The sequence below is a fragment of the Tenrec ecaudatus genome, chromosome 10, assembly GCF_050624435.1.
Source record: "Tenrec ecaudatus isolate mTenEca1 chromosome 10, mTenEca1.hap1, whole genome shotgun sequence".
NCBI lineage: Eukaryota > Metazoa > Chordata > Mammalia > Afrosoricida > Tenrecidae > Tenrec > Tenrec ecaudatus.
Window position 1 is genome coordinate 120,949,886 of NC_134539.1, and position 22,420 is coordinate 120,972,305.

At 39.9% G+C, this 22,420-nt stretch overlaps 1 protein-coding gene and 2 pseudogenes across 1 annotated transcript in view; 2 read left to right on the forward strand and 1 right to left on the reverse strand.

The window, feature by feature from the left end:
* The window catches only part of APPBP2 (amyloid beta precursor protein binding protein 2), a 71,073-nt gene that overhangs the window by 16,368 nt on the left and 32,285 nt on the right, over nucleotides 1-22,420 (reverse strand). Inside the window, exons 4-5 of the mRNA XM_075561476.1 lie at nucleotides 17,768-17,891; nucleotides 1,809-1,977 (exon numbers count right to left, since the gene is read on the reverse strand). Of these exons, the coding sequence (XP_075417591.1) occupies nucleotides 1,809-1,977; nucleotides 17,768-17,891 (293 nt within the window). The remainder of the gene's footprint in view (nucleotides 1-1,808; nucleotides 1,978-17,767; nucleotides 17,892-22,420) is intronic.
* On the forward strand, nucleotides 16,066-16,696 carry LOC142458234 (protein unc-119 homolog A pseudogene; annotated as a pseudogene).
* LOC142458235 (replication protein A 32 kDa subunit pseudogene) lies at nucleotides 19,539-20,423 on the forward strand (annotated as a pseudogene).

A 22,420-nucleotide genomic window follows, 5' to 3' on the forward strand; every position in this document is an offset into this window, starting at 1 on the left:
GGTCATGAGAAAGGGTCCCTCACTCAAAACTCACTGCCACAGAGTCGATTCTAACATAACAACCCTGTAGGACAGGTTGGAAGTTCCCTTGTGAATGTCCAACACTGGAACTCTTTATAGGAGTGGTTTCGAATTGCTGACTTGGCAGTTAGCAACCCAGTTCATAACGACGACTCCACCAGGGGTCCAATGCGTCACTAAGGAGAGTATTTTTAAGAATGGGTGGTTGGCAATGCATCTGTACAAAGGAAGAGATTTGAATACAGCAAAGAAAGCTCTATGGAACAGTTGTACTCTGAAACACATGGGAATGGAGTGGATCTGATGGCAACGAACAATAGTAAGTAAAGCATTTTCCTGAGTTATGTGAGTTGCTCTAGTGAATAATCAAACCAAAGAAACTAGAGAAGACAGAAGGTAAGAAGCGAGAGGAGCCATGGGCTGCAAGTTTACTGCCGGCATCTGAAGGTCTGCAGCAGACTTGAAAGTCTGGAGGACTATGCCTATTAACTTGTGAGATCTGACTAGCTCTAGGGCAGGGGTCCTCCAACTTTTTAAACAGAGGGCCAGTTTATGTCCCTCAGACCCATTGGAGGGCAGGACTATAGTTGGAATTAAAGTCCTACATTTGACCAAGAGAATGCACTGCTCTAAGCAAACCAGGTTTGATTCCAAACCAATGCACAGCCAATCCTCATCTGTCATTGGAGACATTCTTGCTGTTATGATGCTGAATAAGCAAGAACAGTACTTCCAGACTGAGAAAGGCCTATTGTTCTCCATCCAGTCAGCTAGTCAGTGAAAGCCTACGGACCACAATGCATTTCAGTGCAGCCAACAACAGCAACAACACTGCTGCCAGAGAAATTACAGACGTGCTGCCTACGGGGTTTTGTAGCTCTGCACGTGGCTTTGATGCATTCTTATGTAGATAATAAAAACAGAAATGACTCTAACATCTATGTCACATAAACATCACTGTACAATTATTCTAGAATCTCTGGTTTACTTCGAATTGCAATTTTCCTTTAAAATGGAATTTGGGGTTGCTATGTGTCATAATTGGCTTGAAGGCAATGGATTTGATATATAAATGTACATTCATTTGGTAGAACAAAAAATTAGGAAAATCAAGATAAGGATAATTTAAAACAGGAAAACTAATGACAACTTTCTGACAGTGTGAAATAATTGCATTCTTCCACTAATAAACAATCTAAGAACCCACAGAGGATTTCCCAACTATGGGCTTATTAGCACCAAAGCTTTAATAGTGTAAAACTAGAACTGACGCTCTCTTTCTGTGTGAAGCAGAGGAAGGAGCAAAGTAAAGCAATAGAGTACACATCAAATTCAGCTTCCCACTAAGTCTTGAGAGTTCAATTAGAGCTACATTTTATCTATCCATTCACTTATTTACGGTTTAAATAGAACACAATCATTAAAGGTTCATTTAACAAAGCACGCCCACTGAAACAATTTAGGTAGAGATCTATTTGCTTAAAAAACAAGTCTAAGTTTTACATGTTTGAGAGGGCATCAAAAGTTCATGAAAAAATTGTTTTAAAAAAATCAATCGCTTGGAATACTTCTGCAGAACCTTAAATTAAATATTCAGCTACAATTGTGTATTGCTGGGAGTAAGACTAAACTGTGAAAATGACATTTATTGAGTAAATAAGAGATGACTGTTTTACTCATCATCCTGTTTTACAGGTTCATATCGCCACTTCAAAACACTCGCTTACGTGAGTTATTCAATGTGTCTAACCATGTGCCAGCAAGACTGCTGGAGACCAGCCACCCACCTCATCGTAATGACTTTTTGCAAACAGGAGCGCACACAATTCCCCGTAGAGCGCAGCTTTATTTGCTTGTTGGCCGTGTTTTGACAATTTATCCATAAACGTCTGAGCTAACTTAAACGTTTCTTCACCTAAATGATATTTGCAGTTTCCATTCCGCACATGAAGCAACCTGTAAAAACGCAAATATTATTCTTCTATTTTTTTACACTGTTAACATGTAATACTGAGAGACTGTAACCAGACGCAAGAAATGAAGCAATGTTCTTGACTTGGCCTGGGACTGGCCATGAACTAAATGTTCTTCCCAGAAACCTTTCCATGCTTAATTTCACCTACCCTTGATTCCTTACCCTCTCTACTTTGTGTACTCAATACATGCTAAAGCTAAAATAAAAGCATTTGTTTTCTGTTGAAAATCCAAAAATAATATAGTTTCATAGAAAATTTGGGAAATCAGGCATGGATAAATAACAAACTCTGATACAGGCACCCAATGGAAGATTATACATCCTGAAAAAACAACGGCGAGTCTGTCAAACACCTCATAACCTAGGCAAAATAGGAAGAAATTATGCTCAGTAAAGTTAGTCAGTTTCAAAACAATAAGTATTTCATGACACCATCATTAGAGAGGGAGAAAATGGTTTCAAATTAAAGGAAAAGATTTTGAAGCCTATGATGAGTGAGGGGAGGGAGGAAGCCAGAGATCAGGAGGGTGGGATGGCAAGAAAAAGAACAAACCACACACAAGTGGGTTTACTAGAATACCAGCACCATCCTGGTACAATGGGCAGCGCACTACTTATCCTATGCGTTTCTTTGTATGTGTTACAGTCCACAAATTAAAGGGGAATAAATAAATAAAAACAGAGAAGGGCCACAGCCTTAAAAACCCTCCAGCTACAGGGCTGGCCCCAATCAGAAGCAAACTGACCCCCTATCTAGAAGTGGTGCTACAGAGGACAACACTAAACCTACAGATTGGGGAGAGGGGCCAATAGGCAACGCCTACATGGAAGCAAACGGAGAAACAAGAGCGCGAGCTGCAATCCAGACGCCCTAGCGGCACATTAAGCTGGGAGGGTGACGCTCCTGCATGGAGAGAGGACTCAAGACATGATGTGCCCTCACTGGAGCACACCAGACACAGGACGATGCTAGGGACACATGCAAGGGAGAAAAGAAAAGCAACAACGCCCATGAGGAGCCCCAAATAGACTTCAGGCTAGGAGGGGCAGCTCCCAGAATTCCCCCATGACCAGGGGGGAGACTGTCACAAAGGTCAGCAGACAGATGTGGATTATACATGGGTTTTTTTTGGTTAGTTATTATCTTTTTTTCCTTTTCTCTTTTTATTGTTTTTTGTTTGGCCTGTTTTTGTTGGTTTGCCTACTTACCATATATACTCGTGTATAAGCTGAGTTTCTCAGCACAAAAAATGTGCTGGAAAACTGGGGTTCGGCTTATACATGGGTCAGTGGATTGCCGTTTCTCCGCTGTTCATTCAAAGCCCCGCTGACACTGCAGGGCTTTGAATGTTTGTTTACTCACATCTAACCAGTCAGAGCCGTCCTATGACATGTATCTTTGAATAAGCCTTTTAAAGACCGCGTGTGAAGGATGTGGCATGAATGGATGTCATCTGGTCAAGCCCGACTAACAAAAGGAGGAAATCTCATGAAGCCTGACAGAGTTAATAGCAAAGTGGGTTCGAGATGCATGGGAAGACATTCCAGCAGACATGGTGCGACGTGCCTTCCAGAAATGTAGTATTAGTAATGCTATGGATGGCAGTGAAGACTGCGCTTTGTATGAAAATGACAGCAGTGATGGTGATGACGGCGATCTCAGTGAGGACAGTGTCTATGATGACCTCGCACCAGCTGAAGCTCTGCATTGGGATACGGATAATGATGAGGAATCCAGTTTTGAAGCATTTTAACTCTACATTTTAGCCTGGTTGCTGATTGAGCTCAGGGAATTGTACTCTTATCATTGTTGATACCTTACTGTTTTTGTTGAACTTATTTTCCACTTACTGTGCTGGTTTACTAATGTTAAATGACTTGTCCTTTTTTTATGTTTTTTTTTGAGGGTATTGGGAACCGCCTGTCTTTTTTTTAAAATCATAATCCTTATCTATTTATGTTTTTTATTTTAAATAAATATTTAAAACACATTACCCCACTGATGTCTCAATTTTCAGTAATTTTATTTTCATTTGATTTGATTATTGAAACTCACCAATAGCTTCTGCATTTTCCACCCTAGGCTTATACTTGAGTCAATCAGTTTTTCTGGTTTCCCAGGTAATAATTAGGTACCTCAGCTTATACTTGGGTCGGCTTATATTCGAGTACATACAGTATATAAGATAGGCATGGAAAGCAAACTCAAGGAGAAAGCAACCATACCGATGGTTCCAGAGCGACTTATGGGGAGGAGATGGAAGAAGAGGGCAGTGAGCAAACAATGGCAAAGACAGGAACTAGGGAATTAAAATCAACAACAAGAAAGATGTAGAAAACTGGAGGTGTCAGAGCAACAACAATGTACCTAAGATGAATTACTAAGAGGCAGAAGGGCGAGTGTGAAACAAAGATCTAGGAAGCAAAGCTATGGATAGAGGTATAAGCATAGGTGTGTACTATACATATAAATACATTACATAAAAAGAGGCACTGGCCTATGTACATATATTTATATGGCAATACACTGAAGTACTGGACGGGCTCTGAGCTTCTCCTCATGCCCTCCCTCAATGCAAGAGCACTTTGTTCTAACAATCTGGCATTCTGTGATGCTCACCCTCCCGGGCACAAAACCGAAGACAAAATGTTTCCTATGTAAATGTGGTGAAGAAAGTTGATGGTGGCCGGCTATCAAAAGGTCTTAAAGGTTTGAAATTAAACAAGCAGTTATCTAGCAGAGGAACAAGCCCACATGGAAATACACCAGCCTGTGTGATCATGAGGTGTCGATAGAATCAGGTAACAGGCTTCAGAAGACTCAAAACATACGAACAAACAAACAAAATATTGCTGAGAACGACGTGGGTCGGAGCAGAGACCCCAAATCTAGTGTAGACAAGGGGACATCCCCTCACAGGAGGGTCACAAGGAAGGGACGAGTCAGCCAGGGTGCAGTAAAGCCCTGATGAAACACACACTATTCCTCTGGTTCCTTGAGGTTTCCTCATTCCAACTATCATGACCCCAGTCCTGCCTTTCACTGTGGGCTAGACTGGATCATGTGCACAGGTAAAGGTAAGGGATAAGAGCTCATGACACATGGAATCCAGGAACAGAAATGGGAGTAGCGCTATCAGGAAGGTAGGGGGAAGGTGGGGACAGGAGAGGAAGAAGGGGAAACCAATCACAATGACCTCACTCTCACCAGGTGGACGAACAACAGAAACCAAGGGGGATGAGAGACAGCAGTCAGAGTTAAGACATGAAAATAATAATAATTTATAATTAATCAAGGTGTCATGAGGGTAGGTGGGGAGGGAAATAGGAGCTGATGCTAAGGGCTCAATAGAAAGTAAGTGTTTAGAAAATAATGATGGCAACATATGCACAAATATGCCCGATACAACTGATGTATGGATTTTTATAAGGGCTGTAAGAACCCCCAATAAAATCTTTTATAAAAAAACAAAACAAAACCCTCCAGGTTTCTTATGCATCAGATGGCTTTCTGTCCATTACAAGTTCACTAAACTTTTATAACTTTCATCCTCTATGATGGAAAACACAAAGTTCTTTACACAAAGTAATTGTACAGCCATGCTGACCAAAATGCTCCCGGTCAGAATACATTCTAGATGGTAACAGAATGTACAGCCCCTAAGCCACAGTACTGGATATACACTTGTAATGTTGGCTTGAATATTCTGTCCATGCGTCAGACTAATATAATTTTCTCAAAGTGCTTGGCCCCGGGAGGAATAAAAGCAAGGAAATAAGTATGAAGAAGTTAGGAAGCACTCTTCAGGAATATGAAAATCATGTTGTTCTTGAGGTTAGGTACCTTCGAGGGCCTTCTGACTCAGAGAAAATCTACACACAACAGAACCAAACTTCGCCCAGTCTTGGGCCACCTTCATCACTCTTCGTTTTGAGCCCAGTGCTGCAGCCACTGGGTCACTCTAGCGTATCGAGGGTCCTCCTGTTTCTCACTGTCCCTCTGCTTTAGCAAGTATGATGTCCTTCTTCAGAGACTGGTCTCTCCTGAGTAATACTTAAATTTTCTTTTTCCCTATCTATATCTAAAAACACTGAGAAATCAATAACCCAAAATGAGAACAATTAAATAATCTTCTGTCTGTCTGTTATCCTTTTGTAAAAGTGGAGGGTGGTAGTGGGATAGAACAAGTGTCTCAGCAGAGAATGTTTCCTATTAGCAAATTCTAAAGTTGTTAACAAACAGTAATTTATCATGCCACACTAGAATGATTAACTCAATCTTTTTAACGTTTCTTTTTTCTTTTGAACATTTTATGATGGTTTAGAAGGAAGTTTACCAAGCAAATGGTTTTCCCATTCCAAAATTTATATATTTTGTGACATTAGTTGGAATCCCCTCAATTTTTAACAGCACTGGTTCTTCTTCCCTTAGGCTATTTTCCAATCACTCATCTTTCCTGCCTCTGACCTTGGTTTTGGGATATATATATATATATATATATATAATTTTATTGAGGGTTTATACAACTCTTATCACAATCCATAATACCTCAATTGTATAAAGCACATTTGTACATTCATTACCCTCATTCTCAAAACATTTGCTTTCCATGTAAGCCCCTGGCATCAGCTCATTTTCCTCCCTCCTTCCACGCTACCCCCTCCCTCATGAACCCTTGATAATTTATAAATTGTTTTGTCATATCTTACACTGTCCGACGTCTCCCTTCACCTACTTTTCTGTTGTCCACACCCCATATATGTAGATCCTTATAATCAGTTCCTCCTCTCTACCACACCCTCCCCACCATCCACCCTCCTGGTATTGCCACTCTTACCACTGGTCCCAAAGGGATCATCCATCCTGGATTCCTTGTTTCCAGTTCCTATCTGTACCAGTGTACATCCTCCAGTCTAGCTAGATTTGTAAGGAAAAATTGGGATTATGGTAGAGGAAAGTTGTATGCTTCATCGTTGCTACACTGCACCCTGACTGGCTCGTCTCCTCCACAAGGGGGTATTCAGTTACCTACAGATGGGCTTTGGGTCCCCACTCCGCACTCCCCCTCATTCACAATAAGATTTTTGGTTCTTTGATGCCTGATACCTCACCTCATCCCTTCGACACCTGGCGATCACACAGGCTGGTGGGCTTCTTCCATGTGGGCTTTGTTACTTTTGAGCTAGAGGGCCGCTTGTTTACCTTCAAGCCTTTAAGATCCGGACGCTATATCTTTTGATAGCTGGACACCATCAGCTTTCTTCACATTTGCTTAAGCAACCCGCTTTGTCTTCAGCAATCATGTCAGGAAGGTGAGCATCATGGAATGCCAGTTTAATACAACGAAGTATTGTTGTATTCAGTGGAGGCCCAATGTCCATCTGCTACCTTAATACTAAACCTATAAATATATACAGAGATCTATTTCCCCATCCTCATAAATATATTTAGATATGTGCACACCTTTATTTAGCCCTCTATAATTGCCCTTTGCCTCCTAGCTCTTTCCTGTATTTCCTTTGATTTTCCTCTTGTCCCACTATCACGTTCAGCCTTCATTTGGGTTACAGTAATTTTTCTCGGTTATATTACCCTTGATCACGCCCTACCAGGCCTCCCACACCCTCCTCACCACCGATATGGATCACTTGTTGTTCCCTTGTCCCTGATTTGTTAACACCACTTCCTTTCCCCCCACGTCCCCCTCTGGAACTTTTGGTCCCGTTGTTTTCTCCTCCAGATTGTTCATCCAGCCTATCTTATTTAGACAGACTTGCGGAGATAATAACATGCACAAAAACAAACAAAAAACCTAACCCAACACAACAACAAAAAAGAAAAGCTTGTAGTTAGTTCAAGGACTGTTGGCTTTTAGGAATGTTTCCCAGTTGAGTCTGATGGGGTGCCAAGACCTGGCCCAAAGTCTATTTTTGGTGTTCCCTGGGGACTTCGTTGCTGTCACCCTTGCTGTTCTGTTGCCCGCCTCCAGCATGCAAACCATCTTCTTAAGCAAAAATGAAGGGAACAGACTGGTGTTTTCGTGTACAAAAGCTAAAGCAAGTCTACTGAGACACCACTTGTTCTATTGCTGATGTAGACAAAAAATGGTAGCTTGAAATAACCTCTAAGTCAATGGAAAACAAACCACACAAGAAAATAACTGAAATAGAAATAGACCAAGTAAAAACAAATAATGGTAATTCATAAGATAAAGTTTTGAGAAATTCTTAGTCAACACCTACTTATTATGTGCTAGTCATTTATGAAGGATTAAGAGATGTAAGAATGAACAGAACAGAATCTTTCTGCTTATAAGGCACTTAAATTCTAATAGTGAGAAATGTGTTTCAACAATTTTATTTAAAGGTAAATACTATAAAGGTTGCAAAAATAGGCAATGTAATCAAGAGGTTTTTTGGGAGGGGTATGTTTAGGATGGACAAGGAAGAACTATTTTGAGGCCATAACACTGAGTTGACATCTAATTGATGAAGAGGCAGTCACAAAGAGAAGGAAACAGAAGGAATAAAAGCACAAAATGAAAGTAAACTCACTGCCATCATTGTCATTCTGGCTCATGGGGACCCTAGGAGACAGTAGAACTACCCCTATGGGTTTTCAAGACTGTAATCTTTACAAGAGTAGAAAGCTGAGCAGTATCAAACTGTGGTCAGCAGTCCAACACATCACCCACTATGCCACCAGGGCTCCTTCAGAAGCAACGGCAAGTAGAAAGACCGTAAGAAGGGGGTGTACACAAAGGAAAAAGAAGACCAATGTGTCCAGAGTGTAGTAAATTTTAAAAAACTACAGAGAGGTGAGACTATAGAAATAAGCAAGATGGTTAAGTTGCTTTGATTGTGACAAGTGATCTAATTTGTGCACTAGAACAGAGTTTTCTAGAGTGAGTAATACTACCCCTGGGAGGCATTGGACAGATCCATGACGGCTGCAAATGCAGACACCTATACTTTATCATGAATTAACAAAGTTTCTAATTGCTAGGGGACACTCAATTATTTTTTTTCCTTTTCTGAAAAGAGGGTGGGGGCAGTAGTAATACTAAGTCCGTGGATGTTTGTGCTAGAACAACACTGTCCACTAGAACTTTCAGAAATGTTCTACATGCATTTTAAATGTGACAAGTCTGAGTGAAGACTGATTTTTAATTCAATCAATCTGAGTAGTTACATCTGTTTAATGACCACAGCATGAGCAGTGCACTTCTGGAAAGACTACGATGGCAGTCGACTGTGGAGTCGACAGAGCACAGTCAAGAATGAAAAGAAAGCAATCAGGAAAAAGATCTTACAACCAGCCAAAGGGAAAATTTCTTGAGGGGGAAAAATGTATGGCATTACTAATACAAATTTAATATTTATCAAAGAGGGTGATAGATTGAAAGAAAAAAGATCATGCAGGGAGTCTAAAGTTAGAAAATGAAAAGCATAGTGCTCCCTTCTCATTTCCACAATTCTAAGAATTGCCTTTCTAACTATGTACATTTTCAATTAGCTTCATGGTAGATTTTCCCCATAATATTAAAAAATAATTGGTATATAATGAAATAGCATCTTAAACATATTATGCCAGAAAGGCATAGCTCGCTATTTTCTTCAGTCCCTGATAGTTATCTACTGAAAATAAGGGGCAAATTGCACACATGAGACTCTCGTGAGTTTGCCTGTCCATCTGGGCTGACATTAAGCAGGATGCAGAATCCAAGATATTTTGGGCCTAAGAGATTCTAATTTTGTCTCAATCCTCAGTCTAGTGAAAAGGTTCTCCAAATGTGGCTCTGCCCTGTAAACAAAACATTTATTATAGCAACATAAAAAGGTCTATTTCGTCAAGAGGTTTTGTTGTAAAAGCAAATACCATTTGAATGGTTAACCTCTTTACTATTTGAAATGGAAATTCAAATACAGACAGCATTAGTTTCTGGAAATTATAAGAATGAACCAGTGACTGGATAGATTCTTATCAAACACATGTCAAAACTAAAACACATTAAGAAAACCTAGAGGAAATGACCTCTTGCCTTCTTACAAGCGTCTTTACTAAGATTTTGAAAATCCAGATTGGAAAGAAGAGGGTTGAGTATTTTTAAAAAAGACTGGTATGCTATCAATTCTACACGAGTAGAGCATGTTGTTGGCTCCCTAACCAAGTCATTCTCACCTCAGCTTGCTAGCAGAGTCCTGATTTTACTCATTAAAAAGCAAACTACTTTTTATTATGAATTGGGTGACAATTCAGTTATCCATTTTCCATCCAGAGATTTATACACATTTTATTTCATCACTGGTTGCAATCCCTGCAATGTAACATGAATTCCACTTCTACCCTGTAATTCTTTCCCTCCTCCTTTTCTAGCTCTTCCTGTCTTCTGAATTTTGTCTTCAGACAAGTGCTTCCCTTTGAGTTCAAATGGTTGATCTATGGAGAGCCTACTATACCTTACAGATTGTCTATTGTTTGCTGAAAACCAAGGGGTGGGAGTGTAAGGCAAGATTAGTTCCAGAAATGAAGGATGACTAAGGGCCACTGTCTCAAGGACTCCATTAGTCTCTATATGATCAGTAAGCCTGGTCTTCCTTATGACTGTGAATTTTCTCCCACTCTACCCAGGACCTTCTAGAGTTGAAGGTAGTGGCAGCCAGGCACCATCTAGTTCTGGTCTAAAAGTCATGAAGGCTGAGGTCACACACCATTCATTAGTCCTTTTGGCTGTTTCCATGCATTTCTTCTTTGCTCCAGAAGGAGAGAGGCCAATAGCTGCTCCTTAAATGGCATTGCCTACTTTTCTATACATGTCAGGAGTAAATAAAGATTACATGAATTTTAAGTCAATCATTCCTCCTGCTAGTGGCTGATTTAGAGTTCATCCAGGTTAGTCAGTTAGGTAGTTTGTGGGAAAGGTTCCCTTGACTCTAAATAATATTGCTTGGGAAGGGAGTCTTTCTTCTGCAGGACCTTATGGAATCTGGGTGTGATGTCTCGCACAATAGCAGTAATCTTATAACCGAAGACAAAACCAGCATATAAAAAATAGAAGAGTAGAAAGATATAAGGAACTTTGTTTCTTGTTAAGCTCGATTAAATGCTTACATAGATCGTTCCAATGTTGTTTGATATAACATAGGTTTAAGACTGTTACCTTAAGTGATCTATTTCTTCTATTATTAATATTACCTACGTATCAAATGAGTTTTTATCATGAATTTTCTTTATTAGTAGTATTATTGTTTTGTGGTATGTTTTCTGCTCACAATATATAGTTGGGTTTTATTTTTAATCCTCCTAATAGTCTCAATTTTTAGAGAGGCATTTAGCTAGTTTACTTGTATAATGAAGATTATACTTGGGTTCACATCTTTTGGTCTTAATTTTGATTCATCATAATTAGTTTCCTCTAGTCTATTTCTTAAAACTTTGGTTGGGTTTTTAGTCTTTTTAAAAAAAACGTATTATGAAATAGAAGATCATCAGTCAGACATTCAACAATTCACATACATTGTTTCCTCATCCATTGTAATCCTTTCAATGCACCATCACTTATCCTACATGTCTTCCCTGTTTCCTGTTTGTTTTTTTAAATCATTTTATTTGGGGCTCGTACAATTTTTTTTGTTATTCTTTAAAAAAAATCATTTTATTGGGTGCTCATACAATTCTTGTGTTTCCTGTTTCTGTTACTCCTCCTTTGCTAACCCTCTGAATGTTGTCCTTGAGGAAATGTTTCCAGTCACTCCTACCACAACTCCCACCACTAATTTTTAAGTTTCATCACACTTTGCCATCCTACAAAGTCCTAGCATTGTGCTTAGGTATTTAGTCCTAGTATTAATAATATTTAATTAATGAAGAGCATTCCTACCCTTCACCCCTAAGTTAACTTGTACTACCACCACCACCCTCACTTTTAAAATAAAATAATAAATATCCAAGAATAAAATGAGCCTATGTTTTCCATCGCCAAAAGGTTTTTAGCCACTTCAAATATATCAAATTTTATGAGTACCAAAAAAATAAATAAATTTTAGGAGTACATATGGAACCATTAAAAATTTTACTATATATATGTATATATACTTTTAAATTTATAATATTTAAACCACCTTTTGTTAATACTCAAGACAAAATTTTTGCCACAAAATCAATTCCAATGCATAGGGACCTTGTAGTGCAGAGCAGAGAGCTGCTCCAAAGTGTTTCTGAGATTGTAAATCTGCGTGAGCTCAGACAGCCTCATCTTTCTCCTGCAGAGCAGATGGTAGGCTGGAACCAAAACCTGGTGGTTAGCCGTTAGTGCTTAGGCAAGCACATTATACATTTAGAAAATTGCTTTTACCCTCATAATTTATAAAACTTTACTCAAACTGTTCATATGCATACTAATCTGTATCATCTCTTTCACTACAGCTTTTTAATTCTAAGTTTTTTTTGTTTTTTCTAAGTTTTTAATGTAAAAAAACAGGTTTGAAAATTACTAACTTTTGAGTCTGTGTATAATACCACCAGAAATTTTAACCAAAGTTCCTACCAACCACTTGTAAAACATTAGGGCTAAAAACAACAAAAAAACCATTAGGGCTGTTGGGCAATTTCTAGAAAGCAGACACGTAGAAATCTCTAAAACAATGCCACTTTACAGCATTGGTTTTCAGTGTATTCTTTTAAAGACTTAATAAAGACCTTTAGCACTTACAACTAAAAAGCCATGACACCCAAAAACAATTCTTTGTTAAATTTCACTACTTCCTTGAGAACAAAATTAAGCAAGGTGATCTCTGTAAGTATCCTCACAGGATCTGCTTCAGGCTATTTCTCTATACCGTTACTTAAACTCTAGGAACCCTGGTGGCATATGGGTTATGAGTTGGATTGTGATCCACAAGGTCAGCAGCCGGAAATCACTAGCAGGTCCTCAGGAGAAGGACTGGGCTCTCTACTCTTAGAAAGAGTAGTCTCAGAAACTCACAGGGACAGTTTTATACTGTCTTTTGGGTCCCTATTAGTTGGCATCAACTCGATGACAGTGAACTTTTGTTGTTGTTATTTAAAAATTTCCCTTTCGAGGTTAGGGGGAAGGTGGAGGAAAGAGGGAGGAACAATGATCAATGCATACCCTCCCACCCCCATGGGGACGAACAACAGAAATATGGGTGAAGGGAGACAGGAGTTGGCTTAAGATATGAAAATAACAATAATTTAGAATTTATCAAGGGGTCAGAAGGGTGGAAGGGGGGTAGGAAGGGAAAAAAGAGAAGCTACCAAGGGCTCAAATACAAAGAAAATGATTTGAAAAAATAATGATGGCAACATATGCACAAATATACTTGATATAATTGATGTATAAATTGTTATAAGAGCAGATAAGAGCCCCAATAAAAGTATCTAAACATTTTTCCCTTTCATGTAGTTTGGAAAATAATACTTATAAAATGTTATTACAAAAAAAAAGTTATTACAAATTGTCAGTTTACAAAATGGATGCATAAGCAAATGTGGTGAAGAAAGCTGATGGTGCCCGGCTATCAAAAGATATAGCGTCTGGGGTCTTAAAGGTTTATGGTTAAACAAATGGACATCTAGCAGGTAAGCAACAAAGCCCACATGGAAGAAGCATCACCAGTGTGCTCATGAGGTCGAGAAGAAGAACATAAGTTCAAAAACACACACAAGCAAATCAATATGAAGAGGATTAGATATCGGGGAGAGCCAAAGTCTACCAGCAAGACAATTGGGACAGTCCCTCTCAGAGGGGCTACATGGAATGGATGATAAATCCAGGATGTGATATGGCAGTGATAAACCACATAACTTTCCTCTAGTCGAGTGGTTCTCAACCTTCCTAATGCCACAACCCTTTAATACAGTCCCTCATGTTGTGGTGACCCCCCCAACCATAAAATTATTTTTGTTGCTACTTCATAAATGTAATTTTGCTACTGTTATGAATTGTAATGTAAATATCTGATATGCAGGATATATTTTCATTGTTAAAAATTAATCACAAAAACAATATGTATGGTAATTATATATTGTGAAACATTTATTTTTAACTATAAATAAATGAAATTTTGTCTTGAAGCATGGTATAAATGGGTAATCATCTTCACACCAGGTACTTATGGGTGGGCGAACCCGTCTGGAGATGGATAGGGGAGTGGTGTCTTGGTTCCTATGACCATCAGAAATACATGTTTTCTGATGGTCTTAGGCAGCTCCTGTGAAAGGGTCGTTCAACCCCCAAAGGGGTTGCGACCCACAGGTTGAAAACCATTGGCCTAGGGCTCAAGGTTCTCTTTAAAACCCAATTGAAGTCTTTCTCCTCCCCAGTTAAGGGAATCCATTTACCATTAAAAAAAAAACAACAAAAATTTTCTATGTAAGTAGCATCTGCGTATAGTTGAAATTTAAAAAGGGTGGGTGTGTGGGTAGGTAGTAATAGAAAAGTTTAAAATAAAATATCAGTTTGCTCTACTCAGAGAGAATCTCTGCTCTCTTTTCTGAAGGTCTTAAGAAAACGTTTGACCTTAAATAACCACATGGCACACAAGTTTTTATTCCAGAGAAAATGTGCAAAGAGGTTAAGAACATGCTATCTGCTGACACAATGGTTAAACACTTGGCTGCTGGCCAAAAAGTTAGTAATTCCAACCCCCCAGCTGACCCATGGGAGAAAAATGCACACTAAGTAGAGTCAATGAAACCTCATGAAGAAGTTCTACTCTGCCCTGGAGGGTCATTATGAGTTGTAACCAACTCTATGAGACACAATCACTCTAATAGATCAATAGTTACTTTTTCTGGGCAGTTGGTTATAGGTAATATTTAGTTTCATCCTCATCCTCTCCTGTTTTTTCTAAATTTATCTTGCAATAGATATGTATGAGCAGAAAAGCCAAGCTATTAAACAGAAAAAGGGTAAAGGGAAACAGACAGATTCCCACAGGGATACAAGAACTGAGAAATGGTATCGGCTTTAACTACATAAATGCCAAAAAAAAGAGAAAGAAATGCCAAGAAAGTTCTCTGACATTTACTCTAAAATATTTCGATGCCAGTCTCTTAGTAAAAACTAGCTTTGTGATATTAAATTTAAAAACATTCTTACATTCACATCAGGTTCAAAGCCCTGAAGCCAGCCCAAGAATTTCATGGTATCTGCTCAAAAAAAAATAATTCTAATTCATTTAAACACAAGGCCAACGAAGCCATTAAATTTCCTTCAGTCTTAAGGAAAGTTGAATCAGAAAATTGTCATATTTTAAAAACAATTAATGGGGAGGACAAAATGATATATAATAAATGTACCTATAGGTGACCAAGAATTTGGCGAGTACAATTGTGAAAAGACAAATCTTACTGTGAAATTCCAAGCTTACAAAAAACAAAATGCCTTGGCACACAGTCATTAAGCTGGTGTTATGAATGGTTTTGATGGTCAGTTTGAGCACTTTTCTAATTCCATGTGTGTCTGCTCTCCGAGTCAACGTTGACTGTGCTTCCTATGCGGCATTTCCCTCCTCTCCCCCTCACCGTAGTGCCATCATTTCACTGAAAGCAGCAACATACACAATTCAGATCACAATATAGGAAGGACACTATGTAGGGAAGGTACCCCAGTGTTTTTCATGAAAATAGCACAATGTTCTATCTATTAAAAAGTTAAGATAGCAAAAACAAAGATTTAATACTGCAGTTATAGGGGGGAAAAGAGGAAAAGAAACTAAAGATATAAAATATAATTCTGAAATAAAGTAATTTTTAAAACCCCAAATATTCCAGGTTTACACCTAGATGTTTGTTTATACTTTAAGTACATCTGTAAAAAAATGTAGAAGGAACACAATGTTTACAAGCAAAATAGCAACTAGTTATGTACAATTCAAAAAAATGGAAACAAAGGCAGGGTTAAAAGCCAACAAAAGAAAAAATGTTTTCCCAAGTTCCCTAAAACCTAGTGTCGAGCATAATTCCTGATGCAAAGTAAACAGTCAATAATATTTGGTGCGTCTCCCAGCTGCAGCTGGCTCATGCAGAAGTGGCCCAAGAAGCCATGAAGGTGAAGAAGAATGGCGGGGCCAGGGCAGGGGCAGTGCCGAGTGGAGCCTAAATTGCAGGCGGAATCAGAATCCATGGTCCAAATTGGAGTTGGAAAGAGGCCAGGGGCCCTGACTGGGGCGGCTGCCGAGCAATCCATCTGGAAGACGTGCTGGGACTGCAGCGGATCACAGGTGACCTGCACTTCCCTAAGGAGAACGTCTATAAAATCAACTTCACCAGGTTCAAGACTTGCGACATGGACTCAGGTACTGTCCTCTCAAATCAAGAAGCCCCCAGCCTCTAAGTGGCTGTCCATCAACCGGCAGGCCTGGACCAATGCTGGGACATTACCTGCTACCAGTTCACACCTGAGACAAGCTCATTAACAACTTCCGCATGATCCAGAGGCACTACTCCCATAACCAGCTATTCAAAAAAGCTTAGACTTCCACTTTGGTTTCTGCATTCCCAGCAAGTATACCTGTGAGTACATCTAAGATTTGACTCTCTACCCCATCTTGGAAGAACTGATTAGTAAGATGACCCATCACCTATAGTAAACGCAGTCTGATAGCTTCTACTTTGTGAATGATCGGCTGGTGATACACGACAAAGCCGACTATTCCTTCAACTGGATGCCCTAACCATGACCTCCTCAGCACCCACTTCTGGAACCCAAGGCCTCTGCCCATGGAGCGCTCCTGGGCCCCATTCCCTGAGAACAGGGAGCCCCAGTCCCAGCTTCATGAAGCCCAAGGGGCCTGGTACCTGGGGTGGGGGGGTCTGTTAACTTCCATATCCAGGAAGGCCTCGTGTGAGAAGGGCAGCCAGGTCTTCTGGACAGCCTTGCTGCCCCTCTTGGACCCAACTTTCACAATAGTGTTCTCTCCCCAGGCAGTGACTGGGCCAGAGCAGGGAGTCCTGTCCCCTGCCTGCCACCTCAGAAGTTCCTTGGTGGAGTCTGACCACCACACTACACAAGAGTCTGGTACTTGGCTCCAGTTGTATATAGTTTTCAATAAACTCTTTCTCCTTTTTAATAAATGGAGGATAAATGATTATATGTTGAATAAATAAATATGCTCTATGACAATAGAAATGATATTAAAGATACTGATATCTGGTTTGTAACACTCACATCCAAGTTAACATGTCTGTGATAGGTTAACTACACTTTGAGGATAGGAGACCAAAGGACCATCCTCGCTAGGTTTGTGCCTACTGCTGAGGCAATTGTGTCAATTCTTATGCAGAGACTCCTCCCTCGTTTCTGCTGGGCCTCCACCAGGGACTGGTCTTTACTGCTAACAGCTCCCAAGTAAGCAAGAAGTTGTGTTATCCTTGACTGGTAAGGAGCATTCTGGTTATATTTCTTCCAAGAGATATTTGTTAGTCGTCTGGCAGCCCATGGTATATTCAAAATTCTTTCCCATCACCATTACAATTCAAAATGCATCAACAGTTCTGTCTTCTTTTATTATCACGGTCCATTTTCCATATACATATGACATGATTACTCGAGTCAGGCACATTTTAGACATCAAATGTGGCAACTTGGCTCATTAGTACTTTAAAGGACTCTTTGGTAGCAGATTTTCTCAATGTGCTAGTAATTTGATTTATTGACTGCTGCTTTTGTGGATACTTAGAAAAATGGTAACTATCAAACCCAAGTACTGTTACAGCATATAGTTGTAGGATATGTTCCAACTCACCTCACACAGCATTCTACTGCACGAAACCAATGAAGCATCTCATCATGTATAGTACACAACTGATAGCAGGACAGAAAAACTTTCTCAGCATCACTGTACCAGCCTGCATCTGAAAGGAAGCCACCTGAAGAAGATGAGAATCATTAACTTCACGTAAATCAACATATCACTTGAATGACAGGCATAGTTACAGTGTCGATTACCTAAAAATTTGAGAAATACCATTCAAATCTTAGCTCAAAGCTATATTCCAACAACTCTAAACTTTCATCTATAAGGGTACTCCAATTCTCCATCTTTCTTCATCCAATCCCCAAGAAGATAAAGGAATCTAATTAAATATAATCATATGATCTTGTTAGTATAGCAGCACAACATAGCGAATTTATAGATAAGAGTGATATTTACTCATCTCATATTTTAACAAGAAATTAAACTGCTGTCCCACAACAGTCCCCGGAGACATAATTTCCTCAGAATACTGTCCTTCTTTTTTGAGGACTGAGGATCTTAACTCCTAATAATGGCTAAAATTTCATACATTTTTAGTACATTGTACAAGCTGCGCATGTGGCAACTACTCCACGCAAATTAATCACCTCATGTAACTTTCACAACACACATTCAACATAAGGAATACACGTACTGAATAGATTAAGACTTGAGGCACAGAGAAATTAAAGTTTACCAGCTAGTATGTGGTTAAATGTGAATCCATACACTGACCTCAGAGCATAACCCCATAATACACTATGTTATCAATTATGAAGAACATTTTCAGGATGAGCTACAATACGCAGCAACTATTATACTGGGTTTCTTAAATTCTAAAATACATTTTTAATATTTAAACATTTCTGAAGTTATACAATATCCTTAAATTGAAGGTGTCTTTCAATAATAGCATTTTTCTGTCTTTCCTGGTAACACCAAAAAAATAGAGTGTATCTTACAATCTATATGTCTGAGTCTGTAACAATGTTTCATGTTGTTCAGATACAAATTTTGTTTAGTTATATGTAATCAAATGAATATTATTTTGTCAAGGAAAGAACTGTGCTTTAGAATATTTGAGAACCCTCACCCAGTAATTGAGATTATTATACATATTTACAATATATTCTAACTCATTCAATCCTAATGCATTTTGTGCTATTATCAGGCCCTTGGCTCTCAGCTTCAAATCCACTCTTTTAGATGGTTTTATGATGCCATAACTAGAACTCTGAGAACCTCATTTCTAACATCTGCTGCTGGTTTGCCAATGGGTGTCAATAAAAGTTATTTGCAAATGGGAAGAAGGGGTACTATTCCCTATTCCCTGTCAGCATGGCCCTCTTAACAGAAATATCGTAAGTTAATGCTTCCTTAAGGAAACCTAGTGGTGCTGTGGATAAAGTTTTGGGATGACTAACTGCAAGGTTGGCAGTTCAAACCCACCAAACTCTCTTCTCAAGAGAGATGAGGATGCTTTAAAGCAACGGTTTTCAACCTGTGGGTCGCAACCCCTCGGGGTGGTGGTGTTGAATGATCCTTTCACGGGGGTCACCTAAGACCATCTGAAAACACTATTTCCGATGGTCTTAGGAAATGAGACACGGCTCCTCTATCAGTCTCCAGGCGGGTCCGTCCACATGCAGATACGCCCACCTACGAGCAACCAGCGTGAAGACTGTTACCCATGCTACACCATGCTTCAAGACAAAATTTCTGAGAGTTAGCGGTGCGGCGGCATCCCGGTCGGAGGAGACTTGGGGAGGGGGGCCCTTATCCTGGTGTCTGCTGAGCGTCTCACCTGAGGGGGTCGTGACCACAATGTGGAATAGTGGATTTGAGAGCTACAGCAGCTCCTCCTATGGTGGCGCCGGCGGCTACACGCAGTCCCCGGGGGGCTTTGGATCGCCGACCCCTACCCAGACCGAAAAGAAATCAAGAGCCCGAGCCCAGCACATTGCGCCTTGCAACATAGCCCAGCTGCTGTCTGCCACTCTAGTTGATGACGTGTTCAAAATTGGCAATGTTGAAATTTCACAGGTCACAATTGTGGGGATAATCAGACATGCAGAAAAGGCACCAACCAACATTGTTTACAAAATCGATGACATGACAGCTGCTCCCATGGATGTTCGGCAGTGGGTTGACACTGATGACGTGAGTGGTGAAAACACTGTGGTTCCGCCTGAGATGTATGTGAAAGTGGCTGGCCACCTGAGGTCTTTCCAGAATAAAACAAGCCTGGTGGCCTTTAAAATCATGCCCCTGGAGGATATGAATGAGTTCACCACCCATATTTTGGAAGTGGTCAACGCGCACATGATGCTGAACAAACTGAACAGCCAGCCCTCAGCAGGGAGAGCACCTATCAGTATTCCAGGAATGGGTGAAGCAGGGAACTTTGGTGGGAACAGCTTCGTTCCAGCAAATGGCCTCACCGTGGCCCCAAACCAGGTGCTGAATTTGATTAAAGCTTGCCCAAGGCCTGAAGGTTTGAACTTTCATGATCTGAAGTCTCAGCTCAGCTACATGAGTGTGTCCTCAATCAAGCAAGCTGTGGATTTTCTCAGCAATGAAGGCCACATCTACTCCACTGTGGACGATGAACATTTTAAATCCACAGACACAGAATAGCCACCTCTCAGGGACCGAAGATACTTTGTAGCTGGATCTAATCTCACAATCTGTTGTCATCCAGCTGTGCACAGTATCGTCAATTGACTTCTAGGAAGTAGGGTTCATCTATAGTCTCAACCTCCCTTTGAAAAGTACTCTTCGGTTTTTCTGGTGGAGCTTGGTCACTGACGAATGTAACCGGGGCGGGCTGTCTTGGGAGGGTGGCGAATGCACTAGTTCAATATCAAGATAGACAGACTTGGCAAAGGGATGCTACCAAAAAGAACTGGCCAGTTTTCTACTTCCCCAAATGTTCCCTTGTTAAGAGAAAAGAGCAAGACTAGAGCCCCGTGGCAGGGAGCTTGCCCAGGGGCCTGCAAGGCTCTGCCTGGTTATGTTGCCCACTTTGGTTACGTGGGTTAACATCTGTCAGAATCGCCCTTCCTGCAGCCTCGTCATGACTGCTGCCGAAAGCTTGTTGCTGTGGGTATGAGGTGCTGGCCCAGTGGGCCCAGCAGAGGAAGACATGGGACTGTGCATGACGCTCAACTGAGGGCAGCCTCACGGTTAATAAAACTGTTTGTATGGGGGAAAAAAAAAGGACAAAATTTCCTTTATTTGTAATTAGAAATAAATATTTCACAATATATAATTATATATTGTTTCTGTGATTAATCATTATGCTTTACTTATGTTCAATTTGTAACAATGAAAATACATCCTGCATATCAGACATTTACACTACGATTCCTAACAGTAGCAAAATCAGTTATGCAGAAACAATGAAAATAATTTTATGGTTCAGGGTCACAACATGAGGAAACAGTTCCTCATTAAAGAATCGCGGCATTGGGAAGGTTGAGAATCACTGCTTTATAGCCTTGGAAACCCCAAAGGCCACTACGAACTGAAATAAAGTTGATGGTAGTGGGTTGGCTTGGGTTTAGGGGTAATGATTTTTTACCCTGACAGTAACAACTAATTCCAGCAACTCCAGTTAGATTTTCTACCACACTCAGAACCAGTCACGTGTACTCCTAGAGGTTTACGCTGTAGATTCATGGAACACTTTTTAGAATTCTGGAGACACCAATAGCAGCATGTCCTCAAGCTTCTAAATTGTAATAATCCAAATACATTCTTGGTTCCCCAAGCCCTAGAGGTGAATGTTAACACATTAATTCTTCTAGCAGTTAAGCCCATGATACCCATTATTTTTTCTTTCTGTCTTAGTTCTTTAATACCTGGTTAAACATCTTTATATATAGACAGGCCTCAGGATACAAAGAAATAAATTCCTGCATCTTCTAAGCCTTTGTAGATCAGTCACAGCAGGTGCATATGATTCTTATCTAGCTTTATTTTAGTGCAAGAAGGCCTGAAACCTTTTCGATGATTTACAAGCTGCATGTGTGGTGCTTATTAAAATCACTTCAAAGTGAGGTCAAATTTATAGAACACTCAAGTAGAGCTTTAAAACAGCACTACCCTACTCAAAAATGGTGGCCAAGAGCACCACTTGGAATGTGTGTGGCTTTCCAGCATCTTGCCAGTAATCCAGTCTCATATATCAAGCTCTTGAAAGGGCTCAATACATCTCTTCCAAATCTCTCACCCCAGGGTTTCAATGTGGAATTTTCCTCACTCTAATTGCCACGATAAGTCAGTTACTATCATTCTGGTATGTTTAAGGTTGTACTTTTGTATACTATGAGAGAACCAACTGGTTCAAGGTCTTGCATAAAAGGGTCGCTGGAAGTTAACCATACAGCTGATGTTCATAATCTGGGGGCTGCTTATATTAAATATTATCTCTTCAACATGAATAAATCTTGAAATTATTATGCTAAAAGATGCCAATCACAAAAGACCATATGTTACATGATTCACTGTTATGTAATGTACCTAACAGACAAATCTACAAATACAGAAAGTAGTGTAGATGGGGAGAGAGAGAGTTTAAAAAAAAATGTAGCAAGCATGCAGTGAGTTAATGAGTATGGGGCTTCATTTTGAAATGATGGAAAGGCTCTAAAATTGGGT